Below are 17,424 nucleotides of genomic sequence, written 5' to 3'. Positions count from 1 at the left end.
AAATCAGGGCACTGAGCACTTATTCCAGCCACAGCTCTGGGAAAGGGGATGTGTGAGCAGAGCTCACAGCTGACTACGATGTCCTCTAAGATAAGGGGATGTGTGAGCAGAATTCACAGCTGACTACGATGTCCTCTAAGATAGCCAGCTTCATGGTGTCATTTTGTAGCCTTTCTCTCTCTGCATGTTTCTGTTCTTCTAGTTTTGATGCTTTTCTCATGTTTCCTTTATCTTTCTTGGTCATTCTCCCCCTTTATATTTTTTGTTTTTTCTTTTGTTTCCCATGTTTCTTTCATTGAACATGATACTGGTAATATCACAATACTGAAATTAAATGCTATAGCTTAATATTTTTACATTTAAATGAATTATTATACATGAACAACTTGGTAAATTATAAAGAATGATACAAATGTGTTAAATAAGATAATATAGTTTTTCAAAAATAATTAAAAATGAAAATTTGCTCTTTATATTTTTGAATCTGCATCTTTCTCATGAGGAAGCAAGTATCATTTTGCTATAGCAAATAGTAACAACTTTTATGTTTCTATCAGAATTCTAATGAACATTACTGAAAACTATGGACAAGTTAGAAACTGAGCAAAAGGGAAAATTCTGTAGCCTGTCCCAGTTAGTTCAAGGAAAGCATTTGAGTGGAGAGGGACGTTCCCAAACACTGTGGAAGGTAGGCAAGAAGTCACTTATAATTTAATCCCTCACATAATTTAGCTTCTGAGTGTTTGTTACAATGTTAGTCTTTGGGTTACAAGTAACTATTACTCTAAAGAGCATTAATATGATTGCCAAGTAACAGTTATCTGCTATCATTTAATTTGCACATGCAGACTGACATTAATTCAATAATTCTCACTTACCTGTAACAGTATAAAATATGCTCTAAGATCATCTTTTGTTCGTGGGCTGAAAAAGGAACATGCATGATTGATTACAGATAAGTGTTTAATTTCATAGTATCTAACAAAGACATGACCATTACATGTGTTTGTAAGAACTGAAAAGCCAAAATGAACTTTAATTTACATGCATTATTTTTATTGAGATAGTAGCACGTCTCTAAGTATAGTGGGAAAACAGTTGGCTGGTTCTGAGTACCACTTAAAGCCCAAGTTCTTCAGGAAAGCTATAGCATTTTTAGGTAAAAGACTAACTACAGAAATGGTTAAAATTCTAATAAATAATCAGCAATTTAAAAATGTATTTTGTTTAACATGGATTATTTTTACTTAATATCTATCTACGCATTAAAGAAAGAAAACATGCTTCTACTTATAATCCACTCCAGAAGTGACAGAGATGTCTGTAAACTGCAAGAAGCAGGCTGATGGTGGGTCCACACCTCTCCTGCTCCTCCAGATCCAATCCCCCCAGTCTCATTTTGAGCTCTGTAGCAGAGAACCTCTCTGTCCCTTCTGACCCCACCCCCAGTGAATCACAATCTCCTTCAACTCCCCTTTCCCCAACTTATCCCAGTATCCCAGCCTCAAAACACCAGCAGGCATTCCCTGGGAACACACCAGCTGAGCAGGTCAGGGAAACAGGTCCACAGAAACTTTCCTACTAGGCAGTACAGTCATCACACTCTCTACCTGCAGGCTGTGACCCCTTTTGGGGTCAAATGACCCTTTTACAGGGGTTGCATAATAGATACTCTGCATATATTATATCAGATATTTAATTATGATTCATAACAGTAGCAAAATTACAGTTATAAAGTAGCAATGAAAATAATTTTATGGTTGAGGGTCACCACAACGTGAGGAACTGTATTAAAGGGTCATAGCATTAGGAAGGTTGAGAATCAATGACCTAGATCTTTAATCATTCCAATCCCAGATGCCTAGATGCCAACATAAAAACACCATCAATAATAACCAGGGCAATATGTCTCAATTAGAGCTCAGCTATCCTACTATACCAGGCCCTGAATTTGCCAACACAGCTGAAGGATAAGAAAAAGATCCCAAAACTGTCTATATGAAGATGATAGGGTTATTTAAAGAGGAAATTAATAAATCCATAAAAGAAATCCAGGAAAATACAAACAAACTGTAAGGAAATGAACCAATTATTTAAAGAAATCTATGAAAACACAAACAGTGGAAGGAAATGAATAAAATTCTTAAATATCTGAAAACAGAAATAGAATCAATAATGCCCCAAACTGAGAGAATTCTGGAAGTGAAAAAATTTAGGAATTCAAACAGGAACTACAGAGGCAAGCTTCGCCAACACACACACACACACACACACACACACACACACACACACACACACACACACACACCAATAATAATAACAAAATAACAGAAATCAACAATCACTGGTCATAGACATCTGTCAATATCAATGGTCCACAATCCCAGTAAAAAGACACAGACTAACAGAATGGATACAAAAATAGGACCCATCTTTTTGCTGCATCTGAGAAACATACCTCAATATCAAAGGTAGACATTACTTCTGATAGAGTTGAAAAAAGATATTCCAAGCAAATGGGTCTAAGAAACAAGCTGGTGTAGCCATTCTAATATCTAACAAAATAGACTTCAGACCAAAAATAATTAGAAGAGATAGAGAAAGACATTACATAGTCATTAAAGGAAAAAGCCAATAAGATATTTTAATTCTTAACATCTATGCCCCAAACACAAGGGCACACATCTGTAAAAGAAACACCATAGCTTAAATCACATATTGACTTACACACTGATAGTAGGAGACTTCAATATCCTACTCTCACCAATAGACAGATCATCTAGACAAAAACTAAACAGAAAAATGCTAGAGCCAACAAATGTTATAAACCAAATGGACATAACATTATTTATAGAACATTTCACCCAAACACAAAAGAATACAACTTTTTCTCAGCACTTCACAGAACCTTTCCCAAAACTGACCACATACTCAACAAATATAAAAAAATTGAAATAACCCCTTGCATCCTATCAGACCACCACAGACTAAAGCTGGATATCAACAACAACAGAAGGAACAGCAAGCTTACAAACTCATGGAAACTGAACAACTCTCTGCTGAATGAAAAAATAGATCAAGACAGAAATAAAGAAGGAAATGAAAGACTTTTTAGAATCAAATGAAAATGAATACATATCATATCAAACAAAAGGGAAACAACGAAAGTAGTTCTAATAGGCAAGTTCACATAAAAAACAAAAACTTGAGAGATCTCAAACTAGCAACTTAACAGCACATCTGAAAGCTCTAGATTAAAAATAAGAAATCACACCCAAAAAGAGTAAATGGTAAGAAACAATCAAACTCAGGGCTGAAATAAACAAAATAGCAACAAAGAGAACAATATAAAGAATCAATGAAACAAAGAGTTGGTTCTTTGAGAAAATCAGTAAGATTGACAAGCCCTTATTCAAATTAACCAAAATGTGGAGAGAAAAGATTCAAATTAACAAGATCAGAAATGAAAAGGGAGACATAACAACAGATACCAAGGAAATCTAGAGAATCATAAGGACATACTTTAAAAACTTGTACTCCATCAAATTGGAAAATTTAAAAGAAATGGATAATTTTCTCAATAGGAACCACTTACCAAGGTTAAATAAAGATCAGATAAGCAATTTAAACAGACCTATAAACCCTAGTGAAATAGAAGCAGTCATTAAGTTTTCCAACCAAAAAAAGCTCAGGGCCAGATGGTTTTTAGTGCAGAATTCTACCATACATTCAAAAGAAGAGTTAACGCTAATACCCTCAAATTATTTCACAAAACAGAAACAGAAGGAACATTTCTCAGTTCATTCTATAAGGTTAAAGTCACCCTGATACCCAAAACACACAAAGACCCAACCAAGAAAGAAAATTACAGACCAATTTCCCTTATGAACAAAGATGCAAAAATACTAGCAAAGCAAATCCAGGAACACATCAAAAAGACCATTCACCATGATCAAGTAGGCTTCATCCCAGAGATTCAGGAATGGTTCAACATATGAAAAATCTGTCAATGTAATCCACCACATAAACAAACTGAAAGACAAAAGCCACGTGATCATCTCATTAGATGCTAAGAAAGCCTCTAACAAAACCTAATACACCTCTCATGATAAAAGTTCTAGAGAGATTAGGGATACAAGGGACACACCTAGACACAATAAAGGCAGTTTACATCAAGCCCATAGTCAACACTGACTTAAATCAAAAGAAACTCAAATCCACTAAAGTCAGCAACAAGACAAATTTGTCCACTCTCTCTGTACCTACAGTACTTGATATCTTAACTAGAGCAGTAAGATAACTGAAGGAGATCACGGGGATACAAACTGGAAAGGAAGAACTCAAAATATCTTTATTTGCAGGTGATATCATAAGTGATATCCTAAGTGATCCTAAAAGTTCCACTGGGGAACTCCTACAGCTAATAAACACTTTCAGCAAAGTAGGTGGAGACAAAATAAATGCACAAAAGTCAGTAGCCTTCCTACATACAAATGACAAACAGTTTGAGAAAGAAATCAGGGAAACAACACTTTTCACAATAGCCTCAAATAATATAAAATATCTTGGGGGGAATTCTAACCAAGCAAGTGAAAGACTTGTATGATAAAAATCTTCAAGTCTTTGAAGAAGATATCAGAAGATGGAAAGATGTCTCATGCTCATGGATTGGTAAGTAAAAAATGGCCATTCTACCAAAAGCAATATACAGATTCAAAGCAATCCCCATCAAAATTCCAGTACAATTCTTCATGAAAGGACAATTCTCTACTTCATATGGAAACACACACACACACACACACACACACACACACACACACACACACACACACAAACAAGGATATTTTAACAACCCCAAACAATAAAAGAACTGCAGGAGGTCTCACCATTCCTGATCTCAAGTTATACTACAAAGCTATAGTAATAAAAACCTCATGGAATTGGCATTAAAAAGAGACATGTTAATAAATGGAATCGAATTTGTAGACCTAGACATAAACCTATACACCTACAGACATCTAATATTTGATAAAGGAAGGGGAGGGGGGCAGGAAGGGGGAGAACAAGGGAATCTGTGGCTGTTATGTAGAACTGAATAGTATTGTAAAAAAAAAAAAAAAAAAAAAAAAAAAAAAAGAAGCCAGAAATACACACTGAAAAAAAGAGCATCTTCACCAAATGGTGTTGGTCAAACTCTATGGCTGCATGTAGAAGAATGGAAAAAGATCCACACTTAGTGCCCTACACAAAACACAACTCCAAATGGATCAAAGACTTCAACATAAAATCAGGTACACTGAACCTAACAGAATTAAAAAAAAAGAAAAGAAAAAAAGAAAGTGGGTAGTATGCCAGACTTTGTTGACTCCCCAAGGGAGGTCTTACCCTTTCTGAGGAGTGGATGGGGGGGCGTGAGATTAGGAGAGGTAGAGGAGGGAGGAGAAGGGGAGGGAGGGGGAACTGGGATTGGTATGTAAAATGAAAAAAAAAAAAACTTTTTAAAATAAATATTTTTAAAAAAAGAAAAAAAAAAAGAATAGAAAGTGGGGAATGGCCTTGAACTCCCTGGTACAAGAGAAGACTTCCTGAACAAAACACTGATCGCACAGGCATTAAGATCAATGACTAATAAATAGGATCTCATGAAACTGAAAAGGCAAAGGACATCGTCATTGAGATAAAGTGGTAGTCTACAGAATAGGAAAAAATTTTTTACTAACTCCACTTTCAATAGAGGGCTAATATCCAAAATATATAAAGAACTAAAGAAAACTGATATATAAAAACAAATGATCCAATGAAAAATGGGGTACAGATCTAAACAGAATTATTGATAGAGGAAACTCAAGTGTTTGAGAAATACTTAAAGAAATGCTCAATATCCTTAGTCATCAGGGAAAAGCAAATGAAAACTCCTTTGAGATTTCATCTTACACCTGTCAGAATGGCTAACACAAGTGAGAGTTCATGCTGGTGAGGATGTGGAATAAGGAGAACACTCCTCCACTGCTGGTGGGAGTGCAAAAGTATACAGCCACTATGGATGTCAGTATGACTGATGGGAATTGATCTACCTCAAGACCCAACTATACCACTCTTGGGCTTATAACCAAAGGATGCTTCATCCTACCACAGGGACACTTGCTCAACCATGTTCATTGCTGCTATATTGATAATAGCCAGAAACTGGAAACAACTTAGATGCTCCTCAACAGAAGAATGGATAAAGAAAATGTGGTACAGTTACACAATGGAATATTACTCAGCTATTTAAAAAAAGACATCATGAAATTTGCAGGTAAATGGATAGAACTGGGAAAAAAAAATCATCCTGAGTGAGGTGACCCAGACCCAGAAAGATAAGTATGGCTTGTATTAGCTTGTATCTGGATATTATCCATTAAATAAATGATAACCAAGCTACAATCCACAGACTCAGAGAGGTTAGGTATAGAGGAAAGGACCAGGGGGACAGTGAGTCTCCCTGGGAGGGGAAAAAAGGATAGATTTAGGTGGACTGGAGTGGGGAGGGGACGAGAATAGGAGGATCAGCTGGGAAGGGGGAGGGGTGGTAAGGTTGAGAGAGGGAAGAAGTGGGGAGACAGCTAGAATTGAAGGGCATTTGGGGGGCAGTATGCAGTGGGACCTTCCTGTCATAGGAAGGTGATCCTAATGAAGTCTCTAAATAACGGGGGAGATGGAACTGCTACTGGCCACTTCCTGTCACTCAACAAAGCTTCCAGTGCCAGGATGGAAATGCATCTAATTTAACTGTCGGCTGAAAGGGTTCCATTGGAATCCCCAAACAACCCAAACTGTTTCCAGGACAATGGTTTGCTCTCCACAAACTGACAGCAAGGCCCTACTGCTGAAGAAGACAACACCCACACAACCCACTGAACACTGAGACAGAGCTGGTGCCGACACAGAACCTTCACCCCCTGTTCTAGGGCCTGTGACATGGAAAGGTGCTCTGCAGGCCACCAAGAGAAACATGAACACCAAGCCTTTGATCTGCACTGCCCTGCCTGCCAAATGTGCTAGGGCAATGGCGGCACACACCTGTGGGAGTGACCCTGATGTCGGATCTGACTTGAGGCCCCTCCATGAGATGGAACCCATACCTGACACTGGATGGGCGACCAACACCAGAGACTAGATAGTCCAGAGACCTAGAGTAAAACCAAATACTACTGGTCTTAAAAAAAAAAAAAAAAGAACAATAAAATGACTCTTAATGATATTCTGCTATACTCATAGGTTGGTGCCTTATTCAGCCACCATCAGAGAAGCTTCCTTCTGCAGCAGATGGGAACAAACACAGAGACCCAGAGCCAGACACTACACACAGCGGGAGAGACCTTGGAACACAGTTCTAAACAAGATGCTTCCATCAAATCCCTCCCCTCAGAGCTCAGGGAACCCCATGGAAGAGGAGGCAGAAGGAGTGGAGGAGACAGAGGGGATGGAGGACACCAGAGGAACAAGGCCCTCCAAAATAACTGCGCAAAGGTCATAAGAATTCAGACTGCAGCAATCCCAGGGCCCACACGTTTCTGCACCAAGTCCTCTGCATACATACTATAGCTTTCAGTTTAGTATCTCATGGTGAGTCCTGATGTGTAATGGAGTGGGGCTCTGATTCTTGTGCCTTCTTTTTTTGCTCTTTGTTTTTCTATGGGTTTGGCTGGTCCAACCTCATGATAGGTTTTGTTTTATTTATAATTATCTATAATAATATAATAATTTTAGTTTGTTATATTTTGTTGTTATCTCCTAGAAGCCTGTTCTTTTCTAATGAGAGACAGGGTGTGGATCTGGATGGGAGAGGAGGTGGGGAGAAACTGGGAGGACTTGGCGGAGGGAACTGTATTCAGATTATATTGTATGAGAAAAGAATCTGTTTAATAAAAAGGGGAAAATAAATGTCTATAAACCAATTCACATCTACCTGCGAACTAAAAGAATTTTAGTTTGGGCATCCTGAAAAATAGTATTTTTTTTTTCAGTGTTAATCTTGATTTTAACATTATCAGTTTTGTAAGAGATTTTTAGTCTCAAATCTAACCATGTTTCTCACATGGTCTAGGTCTACAGTGCACTGTCACAGATGCACAGCAGGAGCCTTCTGGACATGAAATCCTATGTAATCCAAGATCCTGAACTGGATCCCAGGTTAAAGGCAGCACTTAGCTATCAAGGCTTCTGACAAGCGACTGCTGTAGGTTCCGGACTTGGGTTTTATCTATTGCTTTTGTCTCAAGTCCTTACCATTCCCAGTGGACTCCATCAAACTAGTACTGTTGTTTATGTTTACATGAATTAGTAGGCACAGGAAACAGAGTATCTATGAGCTTGTCTTCTGTTCTTGAGGATGTTTCTGTTGGTATGCTCAGGAAGTAGCCAAGGCCATTTGGCCTGAGATGCTCACCTGGGTTTTCTGCTAAGTAAGACAAGTTTTCTTTAAGACTAGTAATTTATTTTCTGAGAAAATTGTACTGGCTACCCAGAAGCCCAAGGTTACTGATTAGTACTCATCCTATATTTGCATAGCACATATGCCTGCACACAGAAATATTTACATAGTTTTGAAAGATTCATTGATTTTATTATGCTTATTTACAGATCCCAAGAAATCACAAATCTTGGTAAACTAAACAGTTTTGTTTCAAGTATTCTATGATCCTTTCTGATCCATGTCAATATTAAAACCCATCTAAGATACTTCCTAAGTGTAAAACATACCTATATTAAGGATAGATGAGATACATATCTACGTCATCTATACAGATTAAAAACAAGTTACAATTACCCTTTCCATTCTCGTAACAGGCTGTTAATGATTCCCTTCAATACTGATTTCTGAATATCTTGAGGCTGGAAGCAAAAGAAAATAATAAGATATAATAATGGCTAAGATATTTTGTGATTTTACATTCATTTTGTTTACAGATCTATCTGGATAATTACAAGCAGACTTAATGACTGTAGAATGGTACTAAGAAGAGTATCCATTTCACACCTGAGAACTCCAGGGAGCATTAATGATGTAGACTATTATGAGTTTGCTCTCTGGGATACATAGAGTACAATCTTCAGAAATATTTATGGTCATCCTTTAATGACCAGCAATAATTTTATGTAACTGAAAAACAATTTAATTTTCCTTTCCTTGAGAGGACAAAATCATGAACAGTATCGTGTTCACTAATTTAAAATGGCAGGCATATATTTTGGATATATATACATAGAATCAAATATACCTTTTTTGTGCCAAAGGTTTCAATATGTAATCCAGGCTGGCCCTGAACATTTGATCTGCCTCAGCTTCTTAAGTGCTGGGATTACAAGTATGCACAATTATACCTGGCTATTTGTGATGCATTTAATCCTAACAAGTTAGGCTTGGTAATTTAGCAAGTGCAACCAAGTTATGTTCTATTAAAATTGCATTTTCTTTTGAGATTATAATATAATTACATTATTCCCCCTTCTCTTTCCTTTCTCCAAATTCTCCTCTACAGCCCTCTTCACTCTTTCAAATTCATGGTTTCTTTTTTCACTAGCTGTTACATGTGTATATGTATATGAAACACACACACACACACACACACACACACACACACACACACAAGTATAACCTGCTCAGTCTGTATAATGCTATGTGTACATATGTTTTCAGGGATGACCTTTGGAATTGAATAGCCAAATAAAAGAAAAAAAATTACCTAATGCCCCAAACAAAAAAAAAATCATAAGAAAAGTATAGATCAGTTGTAATCAACCTGTGGGCCATGATCCCTTTGGCAAACCTCTATCTCCAAAAATATTACATGATTCATAACAGTAGCAAAATTACAGTTATGAAGTAATGATGAAAATAATTTTATGGTTGGGGGTCACCACAATATGAGGAACTGTAGGGTCACAGAATAGGAAGGTTGAGAACCATTGGTATAGACCAATATCTTTCTTAAGCATAGATTAAACACTCAACAAAATACTACAAATTGAGCCAAAAACACTAAAAGGATTACACATTATGGCCATGTAGGATTTATTCCAACTTTTCAAGGCTGGTTTGACCTTTGAAAATAAAAGTATATGATTAGTTACATTAACAAACTAAAGAAAATTCTTAATTTATACTCAAGACCTACTGACTCTGAGACAGTGTTAATAGCACTTCCTGTGACTGATTCAGAACTAAACTTTGAGAATCATACAAGTCACTTTTGCATGAGTTTAAAAAGTCTTTCTAAATACAGACTAGATACAGAAGTATTTTGTTTCCTTCTCAATTAATTAGGATAAGAATGATCCAATTTTCTGGAAATTCCAATTCTATTTATCATAAAATTATATCTGAATTTCTACTGAATTTATGTTATAAAGTGACTGCACTTGAAATAGAGGAGCTGAAGAGATGGCTCAGTGGTGAAGAACACTTGCTCCTTTTCCAAAGGACCTGAGTTCAATTCCCAGCACCCACACAGTAAGCTCATAACCTTCTCTAATTCCAGCTCTAGGGGATTAGATGTGCTCTTTGGTCTCTGTGAGTACCCTTTCACACATAGCATACATTCACACAAACATACACACGAATTAAAAATAAAAATAAATCTTTTTTTAAAAAATAAAAAGAGTTGTGCAATAAAGAACATAAAATTATACTACAGGAATATGTCCATTAACAATACTTACAGTGTTAAGTAAGGCATCGAATACAGCATTCACCAAATTAGTGTTAACCCCAGAGTCCTCAATTGTATTAAATGAGGAAGTGGCATCTTTCTGCAAATTCAATTAAAGAATTAAATGTTTGGCAAATCATGTATTATTCTTTTTTTTTTTTTTTTTTTTTTTTTTTGGTTTTTTCGAGACAGGGTTTCTCTGTGTAGCTTTGTGCCTTTCCTGGAACTCGCTTTGGAGACCAGGCTGGCCTCGAACTCACAGAGATCCGCCTGCCTCTGCCTCCCGAGTGCTGGGATTAAAGGCGTGCGCCACCACCGCCCGGCCATGTATTATTCTTAATAACATCTGAACCATACTTTTTTATCTCAACTAATATTATTGTCTGATGACCCCCAAAGAGTAAATGAGTACATAAGAAAGATTTTAATAATGTTTTTAAAACAGAAAGAAATCAAACATTAATAATGGTGAAATAAATACAATATTTACTAAATCACAAATAGTATTTTGATACATATAGTAGTTTGAATGTGTTTGGCCTCCATAAGCTTATAGGGAGTGGCACTATTAGGAGGTGTGATCTTGTTGGAGGAGGCTGGATGACACATGCCTTTTATCCAGACCTTGAGGCTGGAAGGCACACTTTAATCTGGGCCACACATCTGTTGGAAGTGTGTCATGGTGGTGTGGGCTTTGAGGTCTTTTTTTCAAGCTTCACTCAGTGTGATAGTCAGTGACTTCCGTTGCCTGCAAGATGTAAGACACTCAGCCATTTCTCCAACACCATGTCCACCTGCATGCTGCGACGCTCCCCGCCATGATAAACTGAACCTCTGAACTGTAAGCAAGCCTGTAAGGACTCAGTCCTTAATTGTGTCATTAACCTGTGATGTCGTCCCAGCCTAAAAAGCAGGTGGGCCCGCTGTGTGTCCCTCACTTTCCTTTCTGCTCCTTCCTTCCGTCTGTCCTTTCTCCCTCTCTCTCCCTCTCTCTCCCTTCCTCTCTCCCCCCCTCTCTTTCTCCCCCCAAATAAAGCTCTAAAAAGTAACTATGGCTTGTGATTCTTCCAACCAGCACTCTCCTCCGCCGGCATGGCCGCCCGCAATGAGCAGTGCACGTTTAACCAACATTGGTGCCACAACTCAGATATACCACCGAGCACTGAGGATCTGCTGTGACCGCTGCCCCCTCCTCCCATATCCAGTGAGACTAGAGCTCGCACAAGCGCGTGAGTCCCTCGCTGCCTCCACTGGACCCCCACACAGCTGCCGTCACCACAGTGAGTCCGCCGTTCTCGCGGCTGTAGTCTGAGCTATATTCTTTGCAACGGACACCCTGGGGGTTGTCCTCGGGCTGTACTGGCAAGGGCAGGCACATTGTCACTCCTGAAGAGGGGGTAAATGGTGTCTGTGGTTCAATGGTGGACCAACTACAGTACAGTCGCAACCCTCATGATCCCTTGATGAAGAGGACTCGTGACTTGAGCTGATTCATAGATCTCTCTCCACTCTCGGGGACACCCGAGATTGTAGTCTGATCCTGGTTTGTTATTTTAATTTTTTATTTTTCTCTCGGCTACAGCCATGAGACAAAGGGGAAGATACATTTGCCACCTACATTGGCGGATAGGGGCAGGCACGGGGAAATCTGGCCACATAACAGTGTCTCGGGAACTTCTGCTAGCAAACAGGCAAATAAGAAGTTACTTTATCTCCAAGCTTTCTGCTAAAGCTCTGAACCCTTCTCCTTCCCTACTTCTGTGTCTGCCATGTGCAACCTTTTCTGTCCGACTTCTGCCGACAGTGGGCGGGCTCAAATGGGCGGGCTTGGGTGGCTTCTACGACTCGCCTAACTCACCTTAACGCCACCCACCCATTCTCAAACTGCCTTGAGAAGCACAGACGGGTCTGGAAGTGGCTAAGATCCATGCAAATAAGTTTACAGTAGTCAGGATGGCTCTTAAGCAAAAAATCAACTTATAGCCTCAGACAAGTCTTCCAAAAGGATCGGTTTATAATCTGCCTACTGGCAGATCTTCCAAAAGGCTGTCCTTAAGTCACCAGTCATCAAAAAAATTCAGGACACGGAGTAAAATCCGTCTCTTGTTCCCCAGACCTCCCCGACTAAAATTTAAGCATCTGGAGAGCAAGGCTCCTGACCCCACAGGCAAGAGAGTCATCTGTGACATGTAAGGTGTGCCAGGGGAGAGATAAAAGCCTGAAAACAAATTGCCAAGTGCTGGCACTCGCTGACTCTCAAAAGCTGTTGGGTCCCTGTTTTAAGTTCGGAAAAGGCCACCGGCTAGCAAATGCCCTGCCAGGCCATCAACAACCTTGTTAAAAGTGCCACCTAGAAAGACAATGAGTCAGCTGACTGCCCCCAGGCACCAAGATGCATGGGTAAGCTAAGACCTCCAGCAGACCTAGGCTTGGCTACAGACATGGCAGGGGACCCAGAATGCAGCAGGGGAGTGATCCGTTCCTTTCCTTCTGGACACCAGAGCCACTGACTCAGTCCTGGGAGTTTTGGGATGCCACCTCTCCTTTATTGTCGGGTACAGAGGACAGCCTTATTCACCTCACCAGATTTAATTGCACTTTCAGAGTTACTTAATGAAAAAAGATTTCCACCTAAAATAAGAGCTCATTGCTTCACTCCAGATCCACTGCCTGTGTTTCTCACATGAATACAGACAGGGGCCTGATCTTTGCCTTGTCCCTAATTCCAAAAAAATAAATTCTCATGCACCACAAGCTTTTCTCTTCCCAGTTCCCTGTACTAACTCACTGTTCAGCTAATGGTACAGGACCACCACAGAACCGGAGTCCAGAGTTCAACAAGTAAGAAACTGTAACAGCTAAAGTTATTTACACCCCCAGACCCAAAAGCGTCTGGGCGCTACAAAAAAGACTTTAATGTAAACATCTATTACTGTGAGATGCTTTCAACAATTGATCACCTGGCTCCTGGATGCCAAACTAGTTAAAACAAAACAAAACAAAACAAAACAAAACAAAAAAAAAAACCCAGGTGCTTTAAAATAATCTGTCTCTGATAAAGCTTAACATGTTTCAAAATCCATAGGGACAGGCCAGATCTACCTCAGATAAATATCAACATAAAATAATAATGATTCTTTTATCTAAGTTTTTTTTTTTCTGTGTCACCAGCATCTTGTCAAACAAAAAGTTCCCAGCCATAGCCAAGAGGGATACATGTCTCCAGAGCAAACGGATGACACACAGCATTCCACAACGCCTGTCTACCTCGGAAAACTCCCCTTCTCCATTCCCCCCAGAGCCAACCAATGTCCAAAAGTCAGCTGGAAGTAGTTTTTGAGAGGGACGATTCCCCAGTCCCATCTACCTGCTTTTTTAATAAGCGAAAGTCTGGGATGTAAGGATTCGGCCCTTAATTATGTCATCAGCCTGCTACGGCGTCCCAGTCCCAGCCTAAAAAGCCGGTGGGCCCTCTCTTTCCTTTCTGCTCCTTCCTTCCGTCTGTCCTCTCTCCCTCCTTACCCCCCCCCCCCCCCCCCCCCCCCCCCCGCGCTCTCTCCCAATAAAGCTCTAAAAAGGTAACTATGGCTTGTGATTCTTCTGACCAGCACTCTTCTCCGCTGGCATGGCCGCCGCAGGCGTCGGCCAACCAAGAGCAGTGTGCCATTTAACCAACAAAGCCCCCTCAATTAAATGTTTTCTTTATAAGAGTCTCCTCACAGCAATAAAAACCTAACTAAGACAATACATATAATTAAAAAAACACACTGTTTAAGTCAATACTAACTATAAAATGATTTTTTTATTTAAGATTATAAGCGAATGGAAAGTATCTTTTATATATTATTTAGTACCTTAAATGCAGCATTTAATTCTGGAAAGGAATCAAACGCTGTTATATAAAATGCATGTACTGTTTTCCAATTTCCTGTTGACTCAGCTTTTTCTAAATCTTCCCTAAAAAACAAAGCAAAACAAACAAAACCATATATTAACCATAAGTGGAGAGAAACATCATTCAGAAAAAACAGCATTTCTTTTTTAAAAAATGTCATTATATAATTTTAAGTAATGCAAACAACACAAATTTGTTATAGTTGATATAAAAATAGCATATAAGTCTGTAGTTAATTGCATTAAAATATTAATTTAGCTTTACCCTCTTTTCATTTACCTATTTTTTCAAAAGTTTTTTTTCCCCAAGAGAGTGTTGTTCTGTAGTCCATGTTGGACTCAGATTTGGGGTGTTCCTGCCTCAGGCTTCTGAGTGCTAGAATCACTGATATGTACTATCCTGCCCAGCTAAAACAGCTCACCTTTGACACGTTCCTTTCTCATTTCTTCCTTTTCCTTCACCATCCGGCTCCTGGAGCTTTTGTGATTTACAGCTTGAGTCTCTACTTTGCCATTCCCACTTTAGTGTTTCAAATTATGCATTTTGACTTTCTGACAGCTTTTATAGTATGCTACATAGTAGATGAATTCGTGTGTGTGTGTGTGTGTGTGTGTGTGTGTGTGTGTGTGTGTGTGTTAGAATTCACTATTTTATTGACACACCCTTTTAAGCCAATCCTAACTGAAGATTCTCTTGGTGCTTGGTTTCTTTTACTACAACATATCCACTATCCATTATTCACACATTTATTTATAACTTCAACTTGAGGTAAGTTGTCAAGATGTCTTCTGTGTCTTCCCTTTGTCTGACACCTTACAACAATCTGTAAGTTCAGCTAATTTTTCAGGTAAAGATGTTAAGCCATGTAAAGCATTGCCATGCAGATAGATCACTATCAGTCTACACAAAAGAGTGAGTTGGAACTTACTCAAAGTCTTTCACACTTCTGGGCTGGCTAGGAAGGGCAGGTTCTGGAAGGGCTGGGACCTTTACTTCAGATGGTAATGCATCCAGAGACATACGCTGTTTTTGTCTAACATCAAGACAAATTGGTGGGAGGTCTCTCACTGCGAAGCGGAAGAGATTGTAATGTAATGAATCAAAACTCGTCCAAGTTAGCAAATATTAGGGTAACCCAACTCAAACAGAAAACAGAGTATTTTATAAGGCATTCACTTTGGGATCATGTAACAAAAACCCCATCCCAGTGAATGGCACTCCGCGGCATTTCACGTCTAATAGCTATTAGGCCATGCCTTCCATAAATTCAGAGCCTTTAACAGCTATCTGGCCATACCTTACATAAATACAGAGTTACTACCTACCTCCATTTCTCCCCAAAGCCATTTTATCAATGAAATGTATAATTTTCTCTCTCCTTCCTTTTTAAAGGTGTCTTTCAAGGATCGTTTCAGTGAAACTTAATATTACTAATGCTTACTAACGCTTTAGAAACATGCAAATCACTTATACATGTCCTCTATCACTTGTAAGTCTTAGCATTTTCTTATCAATGTACATAATAAGTAAGAGCTTACTTCCCTGTCCCCTTATATCTCAGTTTTGTGCTGACCTATATTTGTTCTTTCAAGTGCTCTATCATTTTCGTCAAGCAGTTACATATACATAAGATCTTATTGTGGGCAGGCATTTCTCATGTGTTTTCACTGTCTTCAAGGCCATTCCTTAGTTCCTTGTTATAATAAATATTTGTAATTGAAAATTACAAAATTTGACCATGATCCTTTTTGTTGCTGTTTTACTTGAAAATGTTATTTTTGAACTCTCAGAACCTCGTACACCTCTGTCATCTGCTGTTTCCGTGTAGAATCTACACAAATGGAAGTCTGCTTTCTGAGATCTCTATTATCCACATCCCCCTTCTGCTTTCACTCACACAGTCTTTTTCTTCGGCCCCTGTGCTGCTCAGTTCTGTTATAAGCTCAGTTTGCATTCCCTGGGCTGGGAAGGCCATCAGTTATCACAGACAATTTTCAGGGAGCTCATTGCTTCCCACAGACCTAATCATGAGACCGACATTCACCTGCTCTTGTCAAAACCCTTCCAGTGTGTCAGCCTTTGTTCTAGAACATGCCTCCGGAGCTTAGGAGTGGATTCTTACTGTTTTGAAACTAGTATTCTGAAACTCTTATTCCAAGGTCCACCAGACAGCTTTGCTTCGTTCTCCTGATACCTTCTGCCCAGCAGCTAACACCAGGGAGAACTTATTTTGGTTATATGTTCTGCTTATCTTTAGGGGTTTAGGTGGCCATTTTATATTAATTTTATTGTAACTTATGTTCATGATTTTAAACACTGATACACAGTTAACCCATGTTTTAAGTAGTGATTTAGAGAGAATGAAAAGTTGTACTGTTTTTGCTGCTATAATCACAGAATCTGGCATTTGGCTTTTAAATTTTATTTTAGAAAACAGAAAATTCTCTCATAACTGCATTAGCTGATTTTATCTACTTTTCCTTTTAGTGTTTTATATCTTTTTGATTAACAAAATTGGAATCTAAATCTCTTCTAATGTGTTTTTCTTCCTTGAAGTATATTTAACACTAAGAACAATGTTCAGTAAGTAGTAAATGACCATCAGGGTGCTGATGCCATCAATGAATTAGTCTACTGATGAGATAGGAGTTGAATGGACTGTTAGGAGGTGGGGCCTAACTAGAGCAAGAAGGTTAATAACTCTTTTAGTCAGTGTTCTTTGTTGTTAAGAGACACCTGACCAGGGCAACTCTTATAAAGGAAAGCATTTAATTAGGGCTTGCAAACAGCTTCAGAGGTTCAGTCCATTATAACGGCAGGGAGCATGGTGGCATG

The 17,424-nt window shown here is 38.8% G+C and overlaps 1 protein-coding gene across 3 annotated transcripts in view; it reads right to left on the bottom strand.

Moving 5' to 3' along the window:
- Hectd2 (HECT domain E3 ubiquitin protein ligase 2) overlaps positions 1–17,424 on the bottom strand; it is an 81,117-nt gene that overhangs the window by 25,391 nt on the left and 38,302 nt on the right. For all 3 annotated transcript variants that reach the window (XM_028882874.2, XM_028882873.1, XM_028882872.2), the window contains exons 3-7: positions 15,518–15,656; positions 14,549–14,651; positions 10,705–10,794; positions 8,813–8,877; positions 879–924 (exon numbers count right to left, since the gene is read on the bottom strand). In XM_028882874.2, the coding sequence (XP_028738707.1) occupies positions 879–924; positions 8,813–8,877; positions 10,705–10,794; positions 14,549–14,651; positions 15,518–15,656 (443 nt within the window). The remainder of the gene's footprint in view (positions 1–878; positions 925–8,812; positions 8,878–10,704; positions 10,795–14,548; positions 14,652–15,517; positions 15,657–17,424) is intronic.

Source organism: Peromyscus leucopus, chromosome 1 (assembly GCF_004664715.2).
Source record: "Peromyscus leucopus breed LL Stock chromosome 1, UCI_PerLeu_2.1, whole genome shotgun sequence".
In the NCBI taxonomy this organism is placed as follows: domain Eukaryota; kingdom Metazoa; phylum Chordata; class Mammalia; order Rodentia; family Cricetidae; genus Peromyscus; species Peromyscus leucopus.
The sequence above is the reverse complement of the archived record's forward strand: the minus strand, read 5'-3'. Positions and strand labels throughout refer to the sequence as shown.